Here is a 26,710-nt window from a genome sequence, read left to right as displayed (position 1 = left end):
AGGTATATAATCATAACCATGAAGAAAAAGTATGTCCTCTAGTTGAGCATTATAGAATGTGACTATAGGGGTGTTATAAAACTGATCTCCGAGACACACCTATAAGTTAAAATGTTGAAGATGAGACGGGCTCAACACAGAAATATAAACATAAAATTATTTGAGTTCCACAAATACTAAGACTAACAATCTTCATACAATTTAACGCTAATGAACGTGAATTGATTGACGCTTAGCGAAAAGTTCATTACTAACAACATAATTGTAAAGCATGAAAAGCTAAGCCATACAAACATGTCGGAGCATTGTTGAGAACAACAACGATTGAACCACGATCCCTTTGTGTTGTCCCTAATATGATTGACAGACTAGAATCGCTGTATTGTACATAGAGAAGTGGAAAATATTCTGATATCTTTCATAAATCTTACATAGGAAAAGTGGCAAGTAATGCGGGGAGGAGACAAGTTATTCAGGTTTGTTAATTACTGTTTTAAACGCGAATATCTTTATGGTACATTGTTGAACATCTTATAATAATGAAGTCTGTTGTTGATAAATATCTGTGACAAATACGTGACATTGTCTTTCCCAATATTGTTGAAAATTGTATGAAAGAAAAAAGACCGAGCATTACTGAGAATGTAACCCGCCATCTATTACGACTTTACCTTGCATTGTTCATTGAACTCATCCTCTTCTGCTTCAACATATTCTTTATAGTACTGTTGCTGTTCATACGAGTAATGATTGCAACAACGCAGTATACAATAGCAAAACAAAACAAGAATTGAAATGACCGCCAGTAATAACCACGCGATAATCTGTGACTGTGCCTTGTCCTTGTCAGAAAACTCAACAATTGACGGGTCTTCATCAACATCACAGTTTGTGCTAGAATTGATGCATGCGTAGTAGCTGTAATGTGGGCAAATTATGTGGGTATTTAATAACAGAATAATATGACTCAATGTCGATAATCTGTCATGAAGAATGAAACAAACCTCTGTGGTTTATGTATGTAAACTAAGTTACTGTATCAACTATTTCTGGGGAATATAAGAGTTATGCAACAATAAATTCAGTGGCTAAATGTAATATGAAACTACATATATCAGTGTTCACTTATACACAATGAATGCAGTGTACATCGCATTACGTCATTCGTTGTAACTATATACCATTTCATAATACTTACTCTCCATTCATGAAAGCTACAAAAAGCCACACTAGTGGTCCCAACAAGGATTGCCCAATCACAACTAATATACGGGAATGACATTCACCTCCGCTTATATGACTAGTCATCGTATAGCACCCAGTTACAACTCTCCAGGTTGAACTCTGTGCCAGTATACCTAGAAATGATTCAATGACAACATATCCAACATTGGTAATCTGTAAGTCGTTGAAGTACTAAAGTTAATCGGATGAGTCTCCTTCATGGGCGATACTATTTCTACCAACTCTACATAGTATAAACATATTGTATTTGAATTAATAAATATATAAATCTAAAATACATACTGGTATTATTGTTGATATTTCAACAAACAAGACAGTTTGGTCAATACATTTGAATAAAAACTTGCAACATTATCGCTGTTCCATATGGAGCCTTTCATCTTACTAATACGAGTATGATTGCTACAGGTAGAGACTTTAACTCACTTAGAATATAACACTTACACTGGAAAAGTACTAGACTCGACCCAAAGAATACATAATTTAGCTAATGGTTCGGCATTTATTCCTAAAACAACCAGTAACAATGTTGTCTTGCTGCCAGCTGATATTAAAACAATATACTTCAAATACTACTTTAAGGTGTGACAGACTAAACATGTAATAATCCAAGGTGCATTCACAGGGGTTGTGTCTCCAAGGTTAAAACATTGCTTCTACAAGTTGCTAATACAAAACACAGTATACAATGCTCCTGATATTCTTGAAATAAATGACTATAATATCTACAATAACCTACACATCAGCCAGAATAAAATAATCAGATTTATTTTTAATCTTCCTTTCGCAAACATTGGGCCATTCAGAACAAATAAAGAGATGAAATACTTTGGGTGTGAATAACAAGGTTAACATAGCTTTGACTGAATTTTGTGAATTTCATTTTCCATATACGTTTATTAAGGCCTATTTAATTTCACATATGCCTCTGTAAAGACTTGTTTTATTTCCCGGATAATTCTGTAAAGAATAATTGTAATTATGCAAAGATCCATTTAATTTGTTCACAGTTCATTTCATTTCCAGGTTTCCTCTGCAAAGGCTCATTTCATTTCAATGATGTCAAATGTCTTCAAACGCCATTATACTTCCCTGATGTCTCTGCAATGTATTCTCTTGTATTGTCCAGCATGTGTATGTAATATGATTCAACGTTTATTGAAATTATTTCAAAGAGCCATCCTATAATTTTTTGCAATATTTGTTATTATTGCGACATCAATAGAATTCATTCGCAATATGCTTCTAAGCGTTACGAACGCGTTTGAATGCAATTCTTGAGCTTTCCTAAATGTATAATATAGTCATATTTCCGTCACATTCGAACCCTTTACTTTCTTTACAACGGCGTGACTGAAATAAAATAACCTGACTTCACACAACTGATCGTGTTGGCGTAAATGTATTCCTCGGGGATATTATATATCACTCAAATACGAGTATAGGAAAGACAAACTGTTTAATCATAATTCAGGCAGTACGAGATAGCTATGTGTTAGACGATATGATTTATCACACTGCCTATCATCGTGTACACATAGCAGCAGTCTCAAAATTTCCTGATATAACTGATACAGTTTTGTACTCACCAAGACAGAAAATGATAACAGCTGGGGCTGAGATGAAGATAATCCCTATGATCATCTTGTTTTCACATGGACACACAAAAGCAAGTGCGCTGAAAAGTTGCGCACACCCAATTGTAGTCAGAACAATGGCAATGCACAATAACGTCGTCTTATTCTTTCTTAACCTCGTAATAATATCTTGCAACAAATTTGTCAGTATTTCTGTCTTACTCACTTTCTTCTGTAGAAATATAAAAAATCGCAATGCTGATTGACTGTTATCCACCTTTCTAGTTTGCCTAACGACGGTTAACGCAGTTCCATTCGTAAAAGTGACGTTGATAAATGTAAACTTCAGAGATACAATTTGGAAAATAGCAGCATTCATACTTACCGTCATGTTCACTTATGAGGTGGAGCAACAATGCACAGGTGGTCTACGTCATAATAACAAACTGTATTCTAAGATGTCTGTTATTCGAGTAAAGTGGTATTTATTGCAATTAAATAATATATGAATATTTAATTGGATGAATATCATGAAATATTAAAAATGTTTTAATAACCTGTCACCTTATAAATAATTGCAATACCTTGTCATGCATGCCGATGTAAGTACGTCATATATGATCAATGACGTGTGACGTCATTAAGTAATTGTTAAATTCAAATTGTATGTACTGTCGAATATAATATCTGCATTGTTTGTTTGTTTTAATCAAAAAGCTGGAATCATGATAGTTATCCGAGTTGGTTGAGTAGAGAGTTCATTCGGGGAAGTGCTCTCTCATCTGTCAAAGGAGTATTTGAAATGGGTTTGTTCATTTGTTTTTTAGGTTTTATGTCTAGATATCTAGTAAAGCGCAGGGTTAATGGTTGACAATGACTGAAAAATAAATTACTATAAATATGTGTATAATAGTTTAAATCATATGTAACGTCAACTCTATTCACCCTACTATCAAGTTCATCTTCCAATTATCACTTAATTCAGTTCCCTTCCAGGATAATGACTATAACTGCCTTATTACTGACCTGTACACCAAACCTACATACAATGACCAATATCTTCTTGCATCATCAGAACATCCTAAACACTGCTTTAAATCCATACAATACAGCCAAGTCCTCAGTCTTCGTCGAATCTGCTCTTCTTATCTTTTTGATACGAGATTTAATGAAGTATGTCACCATCTCCTTAACTGTAACTATAATAGATCCGTTAGACAGCCCATGTCACAAGCCAGAAAAAAAGAACGTCACACACTCCTTAGAAAAAAAGATCGTACTACTGTCAAAGCCACGCCACAAGTCTACCATCTATGCAACAAATTCTTCACAAAAACCTACCAATTGTACATCAGTCAAACATGGCAAACACATTCTCATCAGAGCACCTTCAGTGGCATATAAATATTTGCGATAGCCTCATCACGACCAGATTCAGGTCATCAACTGCTTCGAATTCCAATGAAGTCGCTGCAAATTATGTGCACACGTCATTCAACAGGATAAAGGAAACACTATTATACTTGTTTTTAGCAGTTTCTCTTGCTTATTGGGTTAAATATTTTCAACATAACACAAGTTACAAACAAACAAGCATTATTTAGTACACCCGAAGAAGGATAGCATTGAGCATGCGAAGCGTTGTATTTTTACTTTTATTTTTACTTGACATTTTGCTGTATCGTATTTTTTATTTTTAACAGGAACTGTTTGTTTTTACAAACCTGGATTTGTACCTGCTTCAAGCCATTTTCCTCAAACGGTGAAGAATTTACCGTGTTATTCAAGCTATATAATATTATTTACTACTGATTAGACGTGTTTGTCTTGCTTTTATCGATTAATTGAAGGTAAAAAAAGACGAGATGAGCGGTGTGTTTAGTGCATAACTGTGTGGGAGATACATAATGCACCTGGACCAGATAAAATGTGTGACTGAGTCGTGGTTAAGCTTATTATTGTTAAAACATACAACTTCAGTTGAAAACGGTAAAACAATTTGTAGTTGAACACTATATTACTTAAAGTAGTGGTGCTGATTGATTTGATGTTGCATGAACAGTATTTTAGCACTGAGATCTTCCATGATGCCTAAATAAGTGACTCCAGTAAAGTTTTTCGAGGTTGGCCTTTCGTCAGTGGAATATATGAACAAATATTTCACTGAAGAAAGATCATCTTCAGAAATGGTTCCTGGTTATATAAAATAATTACCAAAGACTAAATACCATACTTAATTCGAAGTGAAATGAATAACATGTAATTATAACGTATGCGTTCACAATGCAGGAATTAGACCACTGGGAATTGAGCTTGTAGAGGACAGTATAGATGCAAAATGGCTATGCTAGTGGTAACATTCAAGAACGACATGGAGCCTACATAGATGCATATATAATTGAGAATTTAATTCCCAAACTAGTAAACCCAAGATAAATCATGATATATATCGTTACATCAATTTGCTTCCGTTTATAACGAATGGGAATTTTTTTTGACGTCGATTTTTGTATCCGCAGATGTCACCATTTATCGCACAACGGTTAGAAAATAAGTTTATCGTGATCAGTCGTACAATTGTGAAAACAAAAACAAATTATTTTCACATACTATCACCCAAGGTTGGATTTACGAATATTCAAAATCATAATTTCACGAAATGGGCTTGTAGATGTTCAATACAAAAATTAAGGGGCAAGTGGCTGTCGAGATCTCGTTAAGGGCGAAAGATCTACGAGACTAACGATGCACGAGATCTTGTTAAGGTCGAGAGAGCTACAAGACTAAGGATGCAACAATTGCTATCACAATAATTCTATTGAGGATACATATAAATTATCGACCTTCTCTTTTTGCATAGTACCGTGTTGTAACCTGAGTAGTACGCATAAAAATTGACAGCTTCTGCCATGAAGCAAATTACACATTGTTATCCAAACAGTATTAAAATATGTTAATAAATGGTTGAGTAGAAAGACCGAGCGATAAATCAATCAAACAATTTTGCATTGTATTTTATGTTTCTGGTGTACAATATATATATATTTATTGTAGCTCTCTCAAACAATCAAGCACAGTGTTTATTTTTTACAATGGATAGTTTATTGTGATCAAAACGTTCAAAACTTTTAGGGAATAGTAAGTACATAAAACACTATTTTAATATATTATATTAACATATAACATATATTAATACATTAACATATAGCAGTATAACAAGGTGAAACACCCAACAACACAATTAGAGTATAAAATAATAACACACATCGTAAATCTAACTGTACATCAATACTACCGTACATGTAAGCATGTAATAAGAAGATATCTCGTTTCTATATTTCGATACTGTATAATAAGGCAGCAATCTGACAATCTGAGTATATCAACATATTTAAACCAGACAATGCAAAGCATGCTACATTTTAAAAATCACTGCTATAAACGCCGCCCTCTATTGTTACATTAACTCATCACATTGTGATAACGATGATGTCATATTAAAGTTTGCAGCCTCATTAACACTATATATATATTCATCAAAAATAAGCATTTCATTACCTAGAGAAATTATTATCAGTTACTGGTGAATGTAAATAACATTGAAAAAACTACATCGTCTTTCAGGTAGTTGATTACCACGATATTATTTCTTCAATGTTTACAATACGCTTTTATTGTACACTGTTGTTCAAAGATAGAAAATCTCAAAAGAATTATATGGTCACATGAAAATATCTATAGAAACGATGATTTGGGGTTATTTACTATTGATTTTTATAGAATAAGAAACAAGAGTTTTGCCAAATACTATTTATATTGTGTGAAACGAGAATTCATGTGGAAATATTTCCAAATTATTCTTCAAAATATAGTTTACGTCGGGTAAATAGAACCGAATGCCGGTAGTACGTGCCCAAACCAAAAATTATTAACTTTCCGCAACTATTTATTAGATTGAAATGTCGTTTACATTAAATGATCATGCGTTCGTTCCACCGGCCTTTGTTTCTAATTCTGATCCATTGTTTTCATGTCCAGGGCAGTGGGCGTATCGTCATTTATACTTTCAGTTTGTCGTCAGTATTCTCACATCTCGACCACTTATCTAACGGAGTATAACCTTCTCCCCTTGAACCTAGGATGGTAATAGAATTCCATGCAGATGTCAATTTATCCCGTGACTTGCTGCCAGACAGTGAAGCTTCTGATAGCTTCGATATTTCTTCAAAGAATTTCTCAGCATTACGCTCTACATCGGCCTTAGCTGATTGCTAGAAATGAAAGAGCAGCAATAATTTATTGTATTTGAGCAATAAATAAAAATTGTGTGTTTTTTGTATTCCTTGGAGTAGAGTAATAGTTGCATACATTTTATATGATATATATAGATATATGCATATGTCTAATCTACGTTACACACTTTTATTCATATGAAAACTGGTATAATCTAGTCAATGTGCATTCAGACCTGGCACCTAATTTACAACAAATAACCCCTAAACATCGATGTACCAAAATCTAAGTGGGAGAACAAAATCATGTTATTTGTTTATCTATCATTCAATTTGTTTATTTATCATGTTATTTGTTTATTTATCATTCAATTTGTTTATTTATCATGTTATTTGTTTATTTATCATTCAATTTGTTTGAAAATGAAGTTTATTTAAAATTAGGTCTTTAAATTCATATGATAGATAATTGAAACTAAATCTTCAAATTCTAATATTCTCTACATAATTAGTAATTTTGAACAATTAAGTTTCAAAGATAAAACTTTAAACAAATTTACTTTCTAAACAAGCAGTATTATTATATTATATTATATTATATTATATTATATTATATTATATTATATTATATTATATTATATTATATTATATTATATTATATTATATTATATTATATTATATTATATTATATTATATTATATTATATTATATTATATTATTAGTCATTAACAAATATGGGGATCTGCAGTGGCGTATTGCCCATGGTGCCTTTCCAACGGGGAGATTTCTGTTCAAAGCTCGTTTGAACAATTCTGATAAATGTCCTTTTTGTGATGAAGTTGACACACTTCAACACAGTTTTTATGATTGTCCATCAAATAGCGCCTTACTCCATTATTTTAATAACATCACGTCGCGACTGCTTCAACCAGACTTTCGCATGTCTATTTGGTGGTTCACCATTTTACCACCCCATTGCTCAAAGCCTTTTATGTTTAGCAAAGCACAAGGTATATTTTGTTTCTTAGCGTGCATGGCTAAGGTTGCCATTCATGTCAGCCGTCGTAATAAAAGGCAAAACAAAGGCTCGAGTGAGCCTCTGGAAATTTGTATTCAAAGCATTAAGTCGAGGCTTGAAACAGAATATGAATGTTCCCGGATCATGAACCAACTGCCTGAATTTGAGATTATGTGGACGGTAGAGGATGCACTATGTAAAATCGAGGATAACACACTTCGCATTCTACTGTAATTGTGGCAGGTATGATCTATTTAAAACAGGAAGTTGCATTGTCTTGTGGTTGAACATCGATACAAACGAACATCATTGTATTAGCAAACTTAGCACACGCACAGGAGCCAAGAGTTTTGTCCTCTTGGTGGGCTATCATTGCACACACTTGCAGCAGCGCATATATGTGTTATGTTACTTGTTCTGTAAATGTTTTGATTTCCCCTTGGAATTATATTATATTATATTATATTAATTATATTATATTATATGTGCAATGATAGCCCACCAAGAGGACAAAACTCTTGGCTCCTGTGCGTGTGCTAAGTTTGTAAATACAATGATGTTCGTTTGTATCGATGTTTAACAACAACACAAAGCAACTTCCTGCTTTAAATAGATCGTACCTGCCATGTTTACAGTAGAACGCGAAGTGTGTTATCCTCGATTTTACATAGTGCATCCTCTACCGTCCACATAATCTCAAATTCAGGCAGTTGGTTCATGATCCGGGAACATTCATATTCTGTTTCAAGCCTCGACTTAATACTTTGAATAAAAATGTCCAGAGGCTCACTCGATCCTTTGTTTTGCCTTTTATGACGACGGCTGACATGAATTGCAACCTTAGCCATGCACGCTAAGAAACAAAATAAACCTTGTGCCTTGCTCGACATAAAGTGTTTTGAGCGATGGGGTGGTAAAATAGTGAACCACCAAATCGGAATGCGAAAATCTGGTTGAAGCAGTCGCGACGCGATGTTATTAAAATAATGGAGTAAGGCGCTATTTGATGGACAATCATAAAAAATGTGTTGAAGTGTGTCAACTTCATCACAAAAGGGACATTTATCTGAATTGTTCAAACGAGCTTTGAACAGAAATCTCCACGTTGGAAAGGCACCATGGACAATACGCCACTGCAGATCCCCATATTTGTTAATGACTGGTGTTTCATAGCAATGCTTGAAGTTGGGTTTAGCACTTTCAGGCAGACTAAGGATGTCCCGCCAAACAGTGTCAAGTTTTTGTAAGTGTTGTGTTATTGACTGGACACGTATTAGATATTTATAGATTGTGCCTTTTTCAAACTTATATAGTGGCAAATTTAGTTCATCAGAAAAGTGCAGTTCAAAGCTATGATGTGAAAGAGGTTGATTACACTTCCCGTTCCCTTTGAAGTAGGTGTTGATAGTATCTTTCCATTTGGTAGGAATAGAATCGTGAATGACCTTGATACTGAGATGGAGAATACGCTCGGAATGGATTTTAATTTTATCCGACATATCAGCGGCCTCCAATCAAGTTTTATTCGTTTCTGATACCATATTATATTATATTATATTTCAGAACTTAAAGGTGTGAAATGCAGAATTAAGTATTATTGGATTCGTAAAAATCAAAAGTTGAAAAATCTAATCGACACGAGTATATTTAAGCAGATGCACTTTATCTTAAATGATTGGAGTGATTTTATTAACACACTTGCTCGATACGATCACAGAATGGTACTTTTAGGCAGTCACTTATTTTGAGTCAAACTAATTTGCATATCACCCATGCAATAATGTTTTCGGTATTTTCACGGTCGATATGCAAATGAACATGGTATTTCCATTGGCTACCGAACTATTTTTATTTTGTAAACACATTTTCATCTGCTATTTTTATCCGGTTCAAATCGTTCAGCAACATTTTGGCATGTCAGGTGTACATCACATAAAATACTACGATTGGAAGAACTTAATGTATGTTGATCACCTGGAAATTGAGTTATATAAACTTTGAAGGGCTCTCGAAGGACCCATCCACAGTAAAATTAGCGATTACTATAGAGCCGCAACCGAGATACCAGGAGGTTTCTGCTGGCGACGTTGCGGCGTTACTGAGTTCCAAATAAAGATTATTAACGCCAAATGAGCAACATTTTAACCGGTAACCAAGACTCAATCAATCCACGACCAGCAAGCAATATCACAAAAGAAGTTGTAGCTTGCATCTCCGCGACGATCGCTGTCGACGAAAGTCATCCCGTCCGTAGAGTACCGCAGTTGCACGGCTTGTTTTCCAATGCACAATTCTGTGGAGGAACTTTTAACTTCAACATAAACTGTGTATCATAATCGTCCAGTTAAAGTTCTGGTTCTGTCGTGGCCCCAACTAAACGTCCACGAGTAATTTATTCGGACAGTGATTCAGATTAGACGTATGATTATTTTATTTCCACACAGACAGTGACACGCGTTCTACACTGGCACGCGCTGCTAGGGCGTAACACTGTCTGGGAACATATTAATGGGCAATGGGGTTCCCCGATCTAAATTCCATCCGATTTGTTTGCACGTTCTTTCTTTAATATGAAATAATCAAATGTGGAACATATGTAATAATAACAGAACCCCACACCCTCCGCGTGGCTTCGCTCGTGAAAGTACGGCCGCAGGATACACCGCATCACTCGTGAAAATAACTTCTATACGCAACGAAAGCCACGCGAAGGGTGTGGGGTTTTAAAAATGTAAAAACTATCCGCTCTGATAAAGACTTGATGGGCTTTTATGTATTTACAAGACATGTTTTAGTAGAAAGACTCTGTACCTTAGCTTTGGAAGTTAATATTTCCTTTTCTTCTTCATCATATATTGTAGCATACTGTTGTTGTTCGAACGTAAATTTATTACAACATTGTTTTATACAATATAAGCAGACGACTAACACAGTGGCGATTGTGACTACGAACCAGCCAATCATCTGAGAGTATGACTTATCTTCGTTCTTCAATACAGGAGACGGATTATCGATGTCACAGTCCTTTGAACGGACACAGGCAAAGTAACTGTCAATGAGGTGAAAAATTACATATTATGATTTCGGTACGTCACAGAAACATGTATTTGCGGTACAAAATGATATGTCTCACTAATTTGCATATGTTATTCGGAAGATCATTAATTAACATATACAGTGAGGTCAGCATTACAACAATGTGAAGCACAATGCTTTGGACACTTTAAATAAATGAACTTATGCATAATTATTTTAAATTATGCAAAATACAAATCTAAAAACACAATTGGTCAATAAATATACAAACTTCCTTGAATCTTGAACATGATTGAAATGGATGCTTCTTTCACACGAATTTCACTGTTATGTCACATTTCTGATCAGCAAAACTGTACCGCAAATTTTTGTTTGTACAAACCTACATACTAATCCCGCGTTACACTACCCATATGCCACGGAGTATTGACATACTGGTCTCGCTTAATATGGGATTATCCTGAGAAAAACGCAAAGTGTACACGAAGGCGGTACAGTGATTGTATTGACTCGTTGTGCATAATTTGATGTATTCTTGTTACAACCTTATTATTATACATCTTTGTTCTGCTTGTAATAATTTATTGAGGTATAAAAGCCATAAATGGCAATGTATTGTGCTCTGTGAAGGTTTTAGTTCAGTAGCGTAAACAAAGGAAAGTAATCGAATGTGACGCATTGTAAAAATAACACATTCAAACGAATGAATTGTATTTTTTTCGTGTCAGATGTATAATATTGTTTCATATTCATGTATATGTCACACAAGGTACAATACAATGGCTCTCACTCATTGATTAGTCTAAATTCGCATTTACATTCACATAGTGGAGATACCAGGTTTTGTGTCCCCCTTCTCAATCTGGAATGTGACAGTGGATCACACGAATGAAAACTCCACTATTGACTTACTCGCCATCCATGAATACAATAAAAATCCAGACAAGAGGAGCCAGCGTTGCTTGAAATATTGCAACTCCTAAATTCAATATCACGGTGTCTCCCACAGTACGTCGACAGCAAGTTTTTCTTTCCATCTGACAACAACCAGTTACCAGCCGCCATAATGTATTATTCATCAATATTCCTGTTAACAAATAGTAGTATACGTTGGATTGGTGTTACAATGTTCACACTAGACTAAAACATGTTCTTTATATGCATGTTAAAAGTAAGGATTAAGTCAGAACGGCCACTCACCAAGCCCGAATAAAAATACAGCTGGAGCAAATATAAAGAGCCATCCGTACAATCCACGGTGTTTACATGGACAAGCAAAAACAGTCACATCGAATATTTCTTCACTTCCAACAGTTAGCAATATTATAATCAAATTGGTAATGGACGCTTTGTGGTCTTTTACTGTGGATATAAGACGATTAAACATTTTTTTGTGATCCGTCATGGTTGCCTAATAACAGAAATGAAACATATATTAAAATTAGAAATATCTGAATACCAGTAGAATAAGCAGTCTTATTTGCGCCTACTAAAAATGTTATACTCCTCAATCTACTGATTCCATTCTACGTCATACAAAAAGAGCTATACCTGAGTTTGTTGGTTAGTCTGAATAGATGAAGTACGTTATGAGATCCATTCTACATCTATGATGTAGCAATAATCTGATAAAGTACGTTATGAGATCCATTCTACATCTATGATGTAGCAATGGTCTGATAAAGTACGTTATGAGATCCATTCTATATCTATGATGTAGCAATGGTCTGATAAAGTACGTTATGAGATCCATTCTACATCTATGATGTAGCAATGGTCTGATAAAGTACGTTATGAGATCCATTCTACATCTATGATGTAGCAATGGTCTGATGAAGTACGTTATGAGATCCATTCTACATCTATGATGTAGCAATGGTCTGATGAAGTACGTTATGAGATCCATTCTACATCTATGATGTAGCAGTGGTCTGATGAAGTACGTTATGAGATCCATTCTACATCTATGATGTAGCAATGGTCTGATGAAGTCGTGCAATCATAATTGCGTTGATACTCCAACGTGTCTTATGTATAGATCCGCTATGATTATTTCCCATTCTACGGTTCTCTGTGATTATTCTGCTATTTGCATGTGTTCAATTCTACTCGTTGTCCTAAGTTCTATTCCTTATTCTTTTGATTGAGTGTATTGTGTAATTTCCCTCATGTTAAGGAAATTGGTGTCTGCTACGATTGGGTTTGTTTTCAATTCAGTTAATCTAAATCAAAACGTTTTACATAAAAACAAGCAAAAATATAGCTGCATAGCAGTGTTGAGCCACATTTTTGTCAAAAATATGCTTGGGATAATAGATATGCATATATAGTGGGTCACACGGCAATATCAGGTCACCGGATTAGTCATATCTTTTGTGTCATGTCTTCATTATAGCATCGGTTGCAAGTTTGTTTCTGTGTGATATTACAGATATGCATAATAATACGGACCATATGGTCATTATCTGAATCATATTATAAGAAATAAATTATGTCTTGAACACAAAAGACGCAAAAAATTATTTATTTAATTATTATCATGGTATAATAGTAGACGCGTTTAACGCTACACAAACAGAAAGTGGATCCTCTTACAGGTGTCATGAACCAATTACTGATTGACACAATAAACTGTGTGACGTCATGATATTTAAAACGGAGACAGAGTGGTTATAATTTGGTGGCTGCTTGTGATTTTGCGTGACCCCGAAATCTAGCAAGCAGATCCATGTACAGAGGAGGCACCACGAATTTTGCATGAGGGCGAGATCTGAAATCTAGACCCTCTAAAACGCTATTTCCTGCATTTCGAGGGGCAAGTTTTGCTGACACAAAGGGTTTCAGTTTGATTTGGAGGGGCGACGCCCCCACCTCACCCCCAACATTTGTTTTCAAATGGGCGGCCGTCCCCTCTGCAGCACCCCTCCTCCCCCGGTGCCGCCGCTACTGATGTACTACTGGCCGACTCGGCGTTTAACATCAAGAACTGTTAAGTTTTGTAGTCACACTGAGAAGGAAGCATGGTGCTACAGTGGCGAACGTGGAGTTCGACGCTTAAATTCGTTAACTCCAGTCACTAACTACCTAAAAATCACTGGACAACTACGCCGACTGATTAGCCGAACGTCGGGAAATGTCAGGAACCGAACATTCTTTCACACACACTCGTTTACAAGTGTATATATGACGACTATAAAACGTCGTGGGATCGTTACCGACCTTGCTGTGGTGTATGCGTTTAAAGGGAAACCGATATTATACACAGGGGAAATAAGGCCACCGCAATTAATATGCTAATACAAATCAAGCCGCTCACATCGTGGCGGACCATTTACGATGTTTGGAGATGAATATGTACTCTATCGATTCACTCATCTGGTTAGGCTTTTGATATATAAATGTTGCTGTTTTTGGTCGAAACAATAATAATAATAATAATAATAATAATAATAATAATAATAATAATAATAACAACTGTGTTATGTTTACTTGTTGATTGCCTCTGATATTAGCTTTTTCATAAAATTCTTTTCTTTTTTCCGCAGAGTACAATCTACATTTTAAAGGGAAATGTTCTTCATTCACAAATTTGAAAGTTTCTGTCTGTCACATCTTTTCTGGTATAAAATGATACATTTTCCAGTTCTATTTGATTTATGAAGAATTTGTATTTAATAAGGAGTTTGCCAGCTTTATTAAAGATGCGAAATTTTGATTTTGAAATGTTTATATCTAGGTGCCATATATGACTCTAACGAATTTGGGGCATTTTGCAACTCGAACTACTTTCTGACAATGGAGAGAGGGGGTTTGGGCCAGACTTGTAACTCAACTATATGCTACCTAAAATTACAATGCATTTGAATAAATTATACATGTAATATCGTTTCTTTTAATAGAATATGTAATATAATGTGCAATGATAATAAAACAACACGATCGAGAGCCCGAAATTAAATAAGATCTGTTTGATTATTTTAAAATTCAATTTTGTTTTAGTTATTTTACTTCCGGGAAACAATACGTCTCACGTTTCCTAAGGGACTAGACAGAAAGAGCAGGGGATAGATTGGTGTTTTTTTGGGGGGGTCACTGAATTTCACAGGCATAAAGGGAAGGGTCACAAGTTTTTGTACAATACTTTTTGAAAAAAACAAGATGGCTGTCAGTTGGTTATTTTGGATTCGAACACAAAACAAACACCAAGAACATGTATTCTAACATAAACAATGTTTGTATCAAATTTGAACAAAAAACTACAAATCCTGTCGAGGAAACCACATTTTTCAAAAAACAAGATGGATGCCAGTCGGCCATCTTTGGTTTGATTATGGAACAAATTGATATGAACGTGTATTCCAATATTTATGATGTATGTGCCAATCATGAATAAAAACCTTGGTGATACATTTGTATGGCCTAAAAGCAAGATGGCCACCAGTCGACTATCTTTAATCTGATTGTAAAACAAATTTCCGTTGACATGTAATCTAAAGCGTACAATGCATGTACCAAATTTGAACAAAAACTGACAAAGCATGCATAAGATACCACATTTTCAAAAAACAAAATGGCTGCCAGTCAGACTTATCTGATTGAATCAGTAAACCCCTGCATGTGCATATGTCCCAGGTAAAGTAATGTGGACATGCGAAGAATGAACAAATTTTCCAGAGATACTATACCAAACATATATTTGGTGTACACCTGATGAATACGGTTTATAGTAACTCTTGCATGACATCATATGTGTGAGATCAACCTTTATGCATTTGTTTTCTTATTCTATTTGCATACAATTGTATTGAGCTTTACTGCACACGAGATGGTAAAATATTATTGGGTGTTTGACTCAAACCTCGTGGCAGCCATCTTTTATGTTAGCTATATCTCTTGTCTAATGCCATTACATCACTGCTTGTATGATCCTATCTACAACAATGCTTGAGATATTACTGCCATGCATATGAATGAGGTCACATGACACCAACAACCACCCCATCACCGTCGCAACTGTTTTTCAATTCCCTATATAAGTTCAATGCTATTCAGTATACATATCATATTGGGGACACCCCCCCCCCCATCCCATGATCCATTGCAAAAAATATGAAATTAATATTAAACATTGTCTCGAGGCGTCTGGGTTATAATATAAGAACCGAATTGTGTACTGTTTTAAAGAGATACAATTGCGTATTTAATTATTGTAATGTATTACAGTTAAGAGATGTAATTTTGTATTAGGTGTAGGTGTTAAGTTGTCTCCTCCAGCCCTTTAACTGCAAAATAAATACACGATACGACGAAACATTAGTTCTTTTACTTCAAAACTGCAGGCAAAACACAATAGAATTTTTGGGAGCCATCCAACTACACACGACTTGGCCGAAATCGCGGCTAACTTTATTTTTACCAATACCTGTAGTAACCCTGAACAAAGTTGTATATGTTGATGGTGTTCAAAATTATGTTGTAAAAAAGCTGGTCAAGTCCTTCCTATAGGTATTTGTAAATAATTTTGTTTGATAGTAATATGATATTACATGCTAAAAATGTAATACTGAAAACATACACTGTATCGTAAAATACAAATATTGGTTTGTGTAGTGCACACATGGGAAAATCAAGGACGCCTTGATGACAATTTGGCCAGAAAATTTAGGGCTTATGTATCTAATATTTCTCTGGAATCTTTGCTGAAAACAATAACTTCTGAAATCCTCAGGAGTATTTTCTTCTAAGATACTTTTAGGTTGTAAATTTACAATGTTCAATTCGTTCCTGTCTAATGGAGGTAAAAATAGTTTTTTTTACAGCTGTTTGTTTAGCTTATCGGGTAAGAGTATTGACCAATTTGCATAACAATGTATTATGTTAATTACCTCTATTGTATTCATTGTTATTGTAAATTACAGCTATTGTATATCCCAAATTATATTATACCAATATATTGATGGTGTTAATCCATTGATTTGTGTATGCAATCAATGGTATATTTAAGCAATAACCCCCCCGCCGAAGGCGAGTATACCACGAGATATTGCACAATTCACGACATATATGCACGAGCCGCAGGAGAGTGCATATATAGAGTGACTTGTGCAATATCAAGTGGTATACCTAACTTCTGCGGGGGGTTATTGCTATTATATTATACCAGTATATTGACAATTCCATAAAAATAGTACTAAAAGATCATGATTATCGCTCTTGAACATGGATATTTATAAGAATAGTATGTAGTTGTACGCTGAATGCATACTAAAATTACATGCACAACACAGTTCAAATTGAATACAGACTGTTTTTTATTCCGCGTGAAAAAAAACGTAAACACAATATTTAGCATAACAAAAGATGACCTTTCTGACCTTTTACTGACTGCGTCAACGCCATTGAAATACAGGTTCGTGTACAGGGGGAGGCAATGGGGTAGCTGGTACAGTTTTACGGGAATAAAAAGGGCTTTTCACAATTTACAAGGGAAAAAAATACGTTTTTACAGTTTACAGTGTTAAATAACGGAACATTGAATGGTCCGAAGAGCTCTCCGACTCAAATTCTCCGCCATTACTCTGCCGTGTGCAGAGACACATACGCATACTACCCTCGTAATGCTCTTCATTCGGTTAGAGGGCCTTTTACGTCTTGACATTCAATTTTGTAGTGAATTGTGTCATCTAGTCGTTTTACAGTTTCTAAAATGTAATTTCCCTGGATTATTCTCTACGATTTTATTATTTGGATGTAATGTCTTGTACGTACCGAGAAAAATGACACAATTTTACAGTGTACGAAAAAAATATTTGACTGATTACGTTGTACGTCTAGCCTGTGATTACAGAATTACGTAATTTATTTTTTCAATTTACGTTGTACGAACAAAAAAATATTGCAATTACGTTGCACGAAAATAACCCTTGCCTCCCCCTCTGTACAGTTTGAATCATTCAACGGATTTTCCACGTTTTCATTCCGGTTTTTGTACAATTTGGACTGTAATTTGCCCATTGAAAGTACAGTTGTGAAATAAACCGGTTTTGTGACTCATCATACTACTTGTAACTGTGGATATTTGACGTTCAGCGGTACTTAGTTCGACCGAAATTTGAGACGCGGCGGGACGCGGTGTATCATGTACGGCGACCGACACGGTGACCTCAGTTCCAACATCTGACCTGGATAGCTTTACTGTAACCACAGTTTTGTGACAGTATGACTGACAAGTTTTGTCGTTGTTCTGGGGTAAGCTTGATGGTGTAAAATCGCATTCTCGCATCGTTTTCATGACACGTACATGATATGCCTTGTCTCAGCTCCGACCGAATGCAAAATGTTATAATTTGGGTGTAATTGAAGACTGAATTTTAGTTTTCTGTCACTATTAAAATGGGAACTTTGTTTGAGTTTAATACCAAGGACGGGTAGAGACATTTCTCATTTGCTCTGAACTATATTGTTAGTTTATGATAAATCATAATTTATTTGTATTCATCAACCTATTGTATCCAACAAATGTCGGAACAACATTTTCCCGTCAATTGTATAGTATTAGATATTTTGAAATTAAAGACTTTTCTTGCATCTAGTCAATTAAATATTGAGAACATTGACTATATTTGGAAAATATGCACTGTATATGGATAGGTTTCAATTAAAAAAAATAGCTCCAAATTATACATTATGAATTGACAATGATGTCATTTGGCAAGTATTGGTGATTTGAATAACAAAACAATTAGTTATTTTACGTAAAAAAGAAATTTGATTGTAGAAAGAATTTTTCCTTGGCATAATGTTATATATATATATATATATTAAACCAGTTTCATGTTGTTTTTTTACTTTAACTGTGTTCATATAATGCAGAAACAATATTGTCTGTTGGAAAAAGTGTGTAATGAAGCTGTGTACTGTCAATTAAATGTATTTTACTCTAAAAACCTTTGCTTGTATTGCTTTCTTATAACATGAAATATTTTATAAGACACTGAAGAACCAGTTCTTGACTTATTTATTAATTAAAAACAAGGTCCAGATATATCTAGGGTAATAGTTTATTTGGTATGTATTTTACAATCCATTAACAAATAAATAATTAGACAGCTTACAAAATTGACAATTGCAGATCAAATCAAAGTGATCTCTCCTAGATTCTTCATTGATCTGTCATAAATTCAGATATTGAGAGCTTCATTATTTATATATAATATATATATATATATATATATATATATATATATATATATATATATATATATATATATATATATATATATATATATATATACCGGGTTTCAACGCAATATTGAGATCTTTGAGGTCATAGGTCATCATCCGGGTTACTTCCCATTTGCCCGTGGAAAATTCCTCGGCCAAGTCTTACACAATCCTAATGGAATCAAACATGACTTGTAATATAAAATATAGATACAATGTACATGCTAGCGAAGTATTGTTAATTTCCCCGGTGGGGTCATTCTATATAACAATTTTACACAATGTGCAAATAATAGGCCCCTATTGCAGATATATATTGAGAACATCCTACCCCTATTGCGAGCATTACCAATCATGTTATTCTTTGTTATTTGCGGGGGTTATTTGATTAGAACAAAGATAAAGATTGGGTGCAGGATCAAAATGTCACCCTTTATGACGGAATTGCTCCGTACTTCATGGTCCATAACGGGCTTTAAAGAGTGAATATCATCCTGGAATTTCAGCCAGGTATTTCATGGCTGTTACAGTCTAAGGATTAGGCCTACAGTATGTCTCAAATCATACACACAATAAAGGTAAGTCGCATAATAGTAGAACTAACCACCAAAGCCAAATTGTTGCTTTTGGCATTTTTGAGAAACGAGCGGATATCATCCCTATAGACGAACAGATAATTTCATAGGAGCAAAACCAATCCATCTGATGATCAGATGTGATGCGAATATATAACATGGTTAGTTTGGAAAATTGTGGCTATCAATTTGATTCCAAGACTACCAATATCCGCCTTCGTTTTGATCATTGAGTGCCTTCCAATTCTTCATCCGAATTCCCCGCTGTGTTCTTTATGCTTCCCTGGCACACATCCACAGTAGGCACATTTAATACTGTCTGCTTTTAACACGAAATCGTCGCACTCCGTGCCGTGATTGATTGTAGATATGCAAATGAAGCTTCGGCGACCTCACTGAGTGACTTGTGAATAGGAGGTGTGGTACGTTCGCGATAAAGCCATTGCAGCCGCTCCCACGGCACTTTTTATCTGGCGAGTGGTGAAATAAATTAAATTTATCAATTCATTTCAATAATTTTATATTCGTCAAATTGAGTGTTTCACACTGGTGAAACACGGTAAAAGAGTAACCGTGACTGAAAATCACATGTATTTCGCAGTTTTTTTTTCTGCAAATAAACGTATGCTGTTGGACAATCTGTCACTTTTTATAATACATGCAAGCAGCATTGGCGGGGTCCAAGCAGAATTGTCAGAAAAGTTATCTGCAGATACTTATTGAAATGGGTTGTTGATACCAATATCCCTGCATAATGAAGTGTAGACTTGTTAAATATTTCTTTATATTCAACATCAGCATAACCATGTGACTGATAATAATGTGAGAATAACATTTGAGTGTATTGCTTATGCATATTTATGAGGTTACATAATCATATATGACCATTTCTTATGACAGTTACATCGTTTGTCTGATGCCTTCATTATGGCACTAGTTGCAGGTGTTGTAGGAAAATCAGCCTAGTTTTCTGCTATGTAAATGCGAGCTAAATTTATAAATAAAATTGGCCCGACCCTTGGTCGAGCTTAACCAAGCCAAGTGTTGCATTTGCTTTGTACAGTGTATGATGTGGATATTTGCGTATGAATGGGAATGTAAGGTTGCATGCGTCTTGCAGGTGGCTTTGTTATGTAAATTCATGTGAGTTGTGTGGTGGACGTGGCAAGTCAGTACACCACGAAGTATGAGCACCGTATTCAGCTCTGCCTAGCAGCAGTTTGTAAGGGCATTTCAGGCTCTTAGTCACCTTGCTCATGCTGCAGAACCAGACTAATAGTCAACCAGCGTTACGTTTATACCTGTGTACAGACAGGGCGAGTTGTTGGTTTCTGTGGTTCTGTCCTTTGCTGAATGGAACAGGGGGGAGTGACGGCATATCAACCGTAAGTCGTACTTTGCATATTTTGGAGTGTCGTGTAGACACAATTATTTATATGGCGTTAAAGCGATGAATAGAAGCATGGAATTTATTGTGAATTATATATGTCGCATTATTTAAGCTTTCTTTAAGTGTAATGTAGCGATACATAATAGTCCTATAGAATACTCGTCGTGTGATGGGAATTTAATTAATTAGCATGTGCAATTGGTATTGCTATTTTCAGTTGGCTTGGTAATTGTGAACTGGTGTATCGTGGTCGTGTGGACGTACGTTAATATTGGCAACTGGTGGTGGTGAATGGTTTCTATTGTATCTACCCGGATCGGTTACTGGTGGCACAGGCAGTGTTAGAAGCTCTATGGACTTGATGTGGACGGTAGCTGAAGTATCGTCGATGCCAAAATTTGAGGAGCATGACAGAACACTGCAGGACTACAATAGGATACTGATACTGTAAACTTTATCACAGTTTTGCTTTGCCTTAATTCCCTGACCCGAAGGCCTTGTATGGCTCAACTTGGTTTTACGTAACTGTGTATTAAGCATATTGTTGTATTTCGCATAAATGGATAATAGATTGAAGTCGTTGATTTGTTGATTAACGTGATTTATTAGTGATAAGTTCTTGTGCACAAGTTTCATGTTAATTTCTGAGTATGAATATCTGTTGATGAGGTTTAGAGAATAAAATAGCTTAGTTAACTGTATGCACTTTGTCATCACCATTCATTGTGTGCTTCGCGTGCTTAGCCAATCCTCGGATCTGTGACAGCAGGTTATGTTCTGTAGCAGTGTTACAGATAAGACAGTTATGCATATTAATGAGCTCACATGACCATTTTAGTCAAATCTCTTGTTCAACATTGCAATAACACAGGATTCATCTTCCTAACTGCAATAGTGTTTGAGATCTAACAGTTATGCATGTTAACGAGCTCACCTCACATGACCATGTATGGTCATCTGTTATTTTAAACAAATCACTTGTTTAATGTTGTCATAATAACAAAGGATTCATCTTTCTAACTTCAACAGTGCTTGAGATATAACAGTTATGCATATTAATGAGGTTAGAAGCCCCCACCCAATGGGCGCCCAGCCACAGAACCTAGCCATGTGCCATTCAGTTGGAACAATGTATCTCAAGATTAGAATGCACGTACAAATGTTCACCCCAATCGGACTAATACAACACATGTAATTGCTCATTTCCCGTTTTCACAAAATCCAAGATGACGGCCAACCATGTGAAGGATCGAGATTTTATTACTTTTTCATATAAAGCTATGACCAGACATGTCACATACATGTTTATTTATGCCTACATTTTTGGTCAGTTTTTCATATAATCCAAGATGGCGGCCAAACCACGTGACTGGTCGAAAATATATTATTTTTCTCATATGCAGCTATGACCAGACATGTTACATACAAAATCGGCAGTTAATTGCTTGAAGCACCAATCAGAAAGAAATGTGCAAACTTTTGGTAATTTTTGTTAATAATACAAAATGGCGGCCGAACCACGTGACCAATCAACTTCTGGGCTCAAACTTGAAAGAGCTATGCATGTAGATGGATTATGCCAAATTTCATGTCAATCGGTCTGCAACTTTATGAGAAGATTTTTAAAGGATTTAGCCATGTTTTCGAAAAAAAAATAGCGGACGAAGTCACATGACCTCTTTTATCTTATTAGGATAGGCATAGGCTGCATATGCGAAACAACAACAATTGGAACTTTTAGACCGCCACAAAATGGTCAAAATGGCCGCTTTCGGTTTTCACTAAAAACCAACTGGATCAATCAAATTTTGTTTTTTTTCAAACTAAGTAGATATAGGTTAGTAGAAGCTATATACTAAGTTTCATGGCGACCAGCAATGTTGTTCAGGAGAACAAGAGATTTTAATGGACATAACAGAAATTTAGACAGTACTGTATACAGTAAAACAAATTGAAAGCCCTATGCCCTTAGAAAGGGGTGATTACCCCCCCCCCCTCTTGTCGAATTGTGAACCTCGACAGCGGCCATGACAGTTGACCAAGACAAATTTAAGTTCAGTGCAGTGCACAAGGTCACATCACCACCAATCAGCACAGTAAGTTTGAAAACTAAATGACAGTGTTTACAAACAATGGCGGAAAAATAAGAGTAATACATACGGCAATAACTAAAGGGTTTCACCCCATAGGGCTCGAGACCCTAATACACTCACCGATGATAGTCGATGTGCTTGTTGGGTTTCTCAGTATGAAGACTGTTATCATGGACCTAAATGCACTAAAACTATTGTACACACTCTACCAACAGATCTTCTACAAACGACAAATATGGAAAATCCAAGAGTTCCTTGGGCCCCTCTCGCATTCCTCGTTTTGGTTCAATTGTAGTTATTTATACGGGCATATTCAATTACATTGGCCTTAAGGACCCTTTTTTCAAACCTTACAATCACAAGCTGTGGCGCAGACGAAATTAGATGAAGTGTATTGTAATATTGGCAAAGGATATTTGCATATTAAAGGAATTACAATAAATCACTTGTAACATGATAGAAAAGTAGAGTAGAGTAGAGTAGAGTAGAGTAGAAAAGGGGATTTGAAGCCCCTCAGCAAGTCTTACTTTTTCATGGCCATTGCTTGGCCCACTATAATTTCTTGTGATTTAGGCGGACATGTACATCAGTGAAAGTTTTGCTGTCGCCAGCTTCCATTCTTGAAATGGTGCCACCCGATCAACAGTTCTTATCACTCACCTCAACCTGAAATAATGACATGTGTTGCCATTTGTTATTAAGGCCACATTTATTTTTTATGGAAATGATTTACCTTTTACTAAAATTAACAAAAGTTGATATTAATATCATCATGTCAAAAAAAACAATTGTTTAAAATGATTGTATTTGATGTAGACTGAACATGTTGGGGAAAAAACAAATTTAAACTAATAACATTTCTGCCTAACTACTCAATATTTTTACCCTAATACTGGAAACACCGAATGTGTTTTCATTGGCATCATAATGGTTTGAGATCTTTTCAACATGGCCCACATAAATAATGAGGGATGAACTGGTATTCTGTACAAACAGGTCCATGCATTTACATTCTATGTTTCTGGTTTGATGTTGACTCATTTACAGCCCTGTTATTGGTGATACCAGAATTTACTTCCTATAGCATGTGTGTGGACTGTCTTATGCAAACCAGCAATGCTGTTTTTGCACATGTTCAATTTACTCCGGTTATATGTCAGATGGCACATTGCCATGCGATAAATTCATGACTTTTACGGGTTCTATCAGTCTGATGGGATTGATATCATGCATATAAGGCAGTGATATTCCTATGAAGTACAATTACATTTCATATAGACTCTTTGCACCTATTCATTCTGAATAGCCTAAAAGTAAGTAAGTAGATTTGTACTACACCCTATAGCTTTGCATGATGTGGTCTATAATACTGTCTTGTACAATGTTGTAAACAGTTAACCACTGGTTGTGTATACAGTTTATTGTTGCTGTACATTGAAAACAACAAGAGATAGTATTTCGGCAATATGACTACTACCAAGTTGGTTGTCGGTGGTGATACCTATCATTTGGATCTTACGTCAACACTTATGCACTTTTGCACATGAATCGTTTCATGCGCATCATACCAGATTTAATCATGACACTATGTTTACAACACTAATTTACCTCATTATAATGGAAATGAGCATAACCTGTGTTTATTTTCACTGAGAGGATGCTTGAATGCACGGTAGTGTTTTCAGCATCCTCTCACCAGTTATTTACAATGTGCCTCAAAATTTAATTATGGAAAGTTCAATCATTGTCAAAGCATTATCTATTTCAACAATGTTCTTTCTATTGAACATTCCACAGCTCAACACATTACTCAAATCATTCATTACCTTTATATAATCCTCACCACTTACTTGTTTTTTTATTTTCTTCCAGTGAGATAATTCAACCATCACCTGTATCTCCTACTGGTTAAACTTGACAATTATTGTTACTTTATTCTTACTCGAATGTTGTTTATTGTTGGCTAAGATGAAAAATAAAAACTTTATTATTTTCTTGTTCATTAACAGACGTTTATTCTATTCACATTATCTTTACATGGTTGTCTTTTAACTAGCCATGCTAGTGATGCCTAATAGCAACTGGTCGAATTACAATTGAGAGGTGGGTGGGTCACAGTCAAGTACTCACAACACAATATTCACATAATTGTTCATACATGTATACATTGTCACAGCAAAATCAATAAAATTTACCAATGGCTCCAGCAAGCCATTTGCCCATATTAACTATAGCCTCTTTTGTAATCCATCATATACTTTTGTATTTTGTTTCAATTACATAACGTTAGTCAAAAAATCAGCTTCTATTATTGAACACTCTGGGAAACACAATCCCAGTATCAAGGTCACGTTTATATTGCACTGGTCCTGTTAACTCTAAGTCAATACAAAATAAATGAACAGTAATATATAGTAGAGAAATGCGATGTGATGAACTATCAGCAAAAAGTGAGTGTATCCGGTCATTTGACGGGGCGAGTACACGCAATGTTTATTTGCGGGATTATGCTAATTACAAATGTTATTGTTTCGGTTCAGAGGGGCTTAACCGAAGTGCACATTCCAGGGATTTCCGTTACTTGTAAATTATTTTTTAGTTTTAAAAAGCCGTTTTTTTTCTTGAAATAAAAACGTGATTTAATAAAAGAAAACAAGATCGTATGGCTGCCTATATAAGGCCTGTATAAGTCACCGTTTAATACAAGAAAAAAAATTACCACGAAAGTCTACTACATCCTTAAAGCTTGTATGTGTATACATTGATTTACTGATTTGTAGTACTTTCTGATTTATTTGTAGGTATTAGACCTTTTAAATTTATAGTTATTTTTTATTGTATTACTTATATTTTATTTTACACTATTTTTAACTTACTGTATCCAAAGCAGATTACAGTTGCGTAATAAACTACTAGTACTAGTATTGAACCATTCAGTAGCGGGGACAAGTCAACAACGTCCTTACAATACAAGTAACCTGTAGAATGCTGTGTGGGTACTATTTTTATATTGATTTTTGTTGCATTTGCAGCAAATAGTTACCAAACAATTAGACTTGCTTGCAGTCTGTTGCGATTCCGATAACAATTCTTGAAAAATAAATATAAGTTGCGTAAACGAGGGGTGAACGCGAAAGTCATGTGATCGCGAAATTCCATTAGACTTGCCATCAGTGTAAGCTCCCTCACAATACCGGCCAGATTCGGACTGAAGCGTTTGGCAATCACGCACTGATGTTTGTGGAAACTGTTAGTCTGGCCTAATTAGACACCCACTGCTGTTGCCACATCCACAGTTCTTTCAACCAACCAACCAAAGGT

The 26,710-nt window shown here is 35.2% G+C and overlaps 1 protein-coding gene and 1 long non-coding RNA gene across 3 annotated transcripts; one reads left to right on the top strand and one right to left on the bottom strand.

Annotated features, from left to right (window-relative positions):
• Positions 1-5,901: 5,901 nt before the first annotated feature.
• Positions 5,902-23,740, bottom strand: LOC146734927 (calcium homeostasis modulator protein 6-like). Of its 2 annotated transcripts, XM_085506686.1 has the most exons (5): positions 23,510-23,740; positions 12,309-12,519; positions 12,021-12,195; positions 10,884-11,121; positions 5,902-7,093 (listed from the first exon to the last, which is right to left on the bottom strand). In XM_085506686.1, the coding sequence occupies exons 2-5, from the start codon at positions 12,511-12,513 to the stop codon at positions 6,881-6,883; spliced, it is 831 nt and encodes a 276-aa protein (XP_085362812.1). In that variant the 5' UTR covers positions 12,514-12,519; positions 23,510-23,740; the 3' UTR covers positions 5,902-6,880. The 2 variants fall into 2 exon arrangements, with proteins under 2 accessions (XP_085362812.1, XP_085362813.1); XM_085506687.1 differs by lacking the exon at positions 12,309-12,519.
• LOC144344680 (uncharacterized) lies at positions 21,107-21,997 on the top strand. Its single transcript, XR_014931285.1, has 2 exons — positions 21,107-21,291; positions 21,514-21,997. It is a non-coding gene; the product is annotated as an uncharacterized LOC144344680 (long non-coding RNA).
• Positions 23,741-26,710: the final 2,970 nt, after the last annotated feature.

The sequence above is a fragment of the Saccoglossus kowalevskii genome, chromosome 13 (genome assembly GCF_978046115.1).
Source record: "Saccoglossus kowalevskii chromosome 13, keSacKowa6.1, whole genome shotgun sequence".
NCBI classification, from domain to species: domain Eukaryota; kingdom Metazoa; phylum Hemichordata; class Enteropneusta; family Harrimaniidae; genus Saccoglossus; species Saccoglossus kowalevskii.
This window is presented reverse-complemented; position numbering and strand designations above follow the sequence as displayed.

Coding starts and splice junctions, on each gene's coding strand:
- LOC146734927 (XM_085506686.1), bottom strand. CDS start 12,513: ATGACGGATCACAAAAAAATGTTTAATCGTCTTATATCCACAGTAAAA. Junction 11,122..12,020: donor ATTGTATTCATGGATGGCGA/GTAAGTCAATAG, acceptor CCTCATTGACAG/TTACTTTGCCTGTGTCCGTT. Junction 7,094..10,883: donor TATTAACTTCCAAAGCTAAG/GTACAGAGTCTT, acceptor TTTCATTTCTAG/CAATCAGCTAAGGCCGATGT.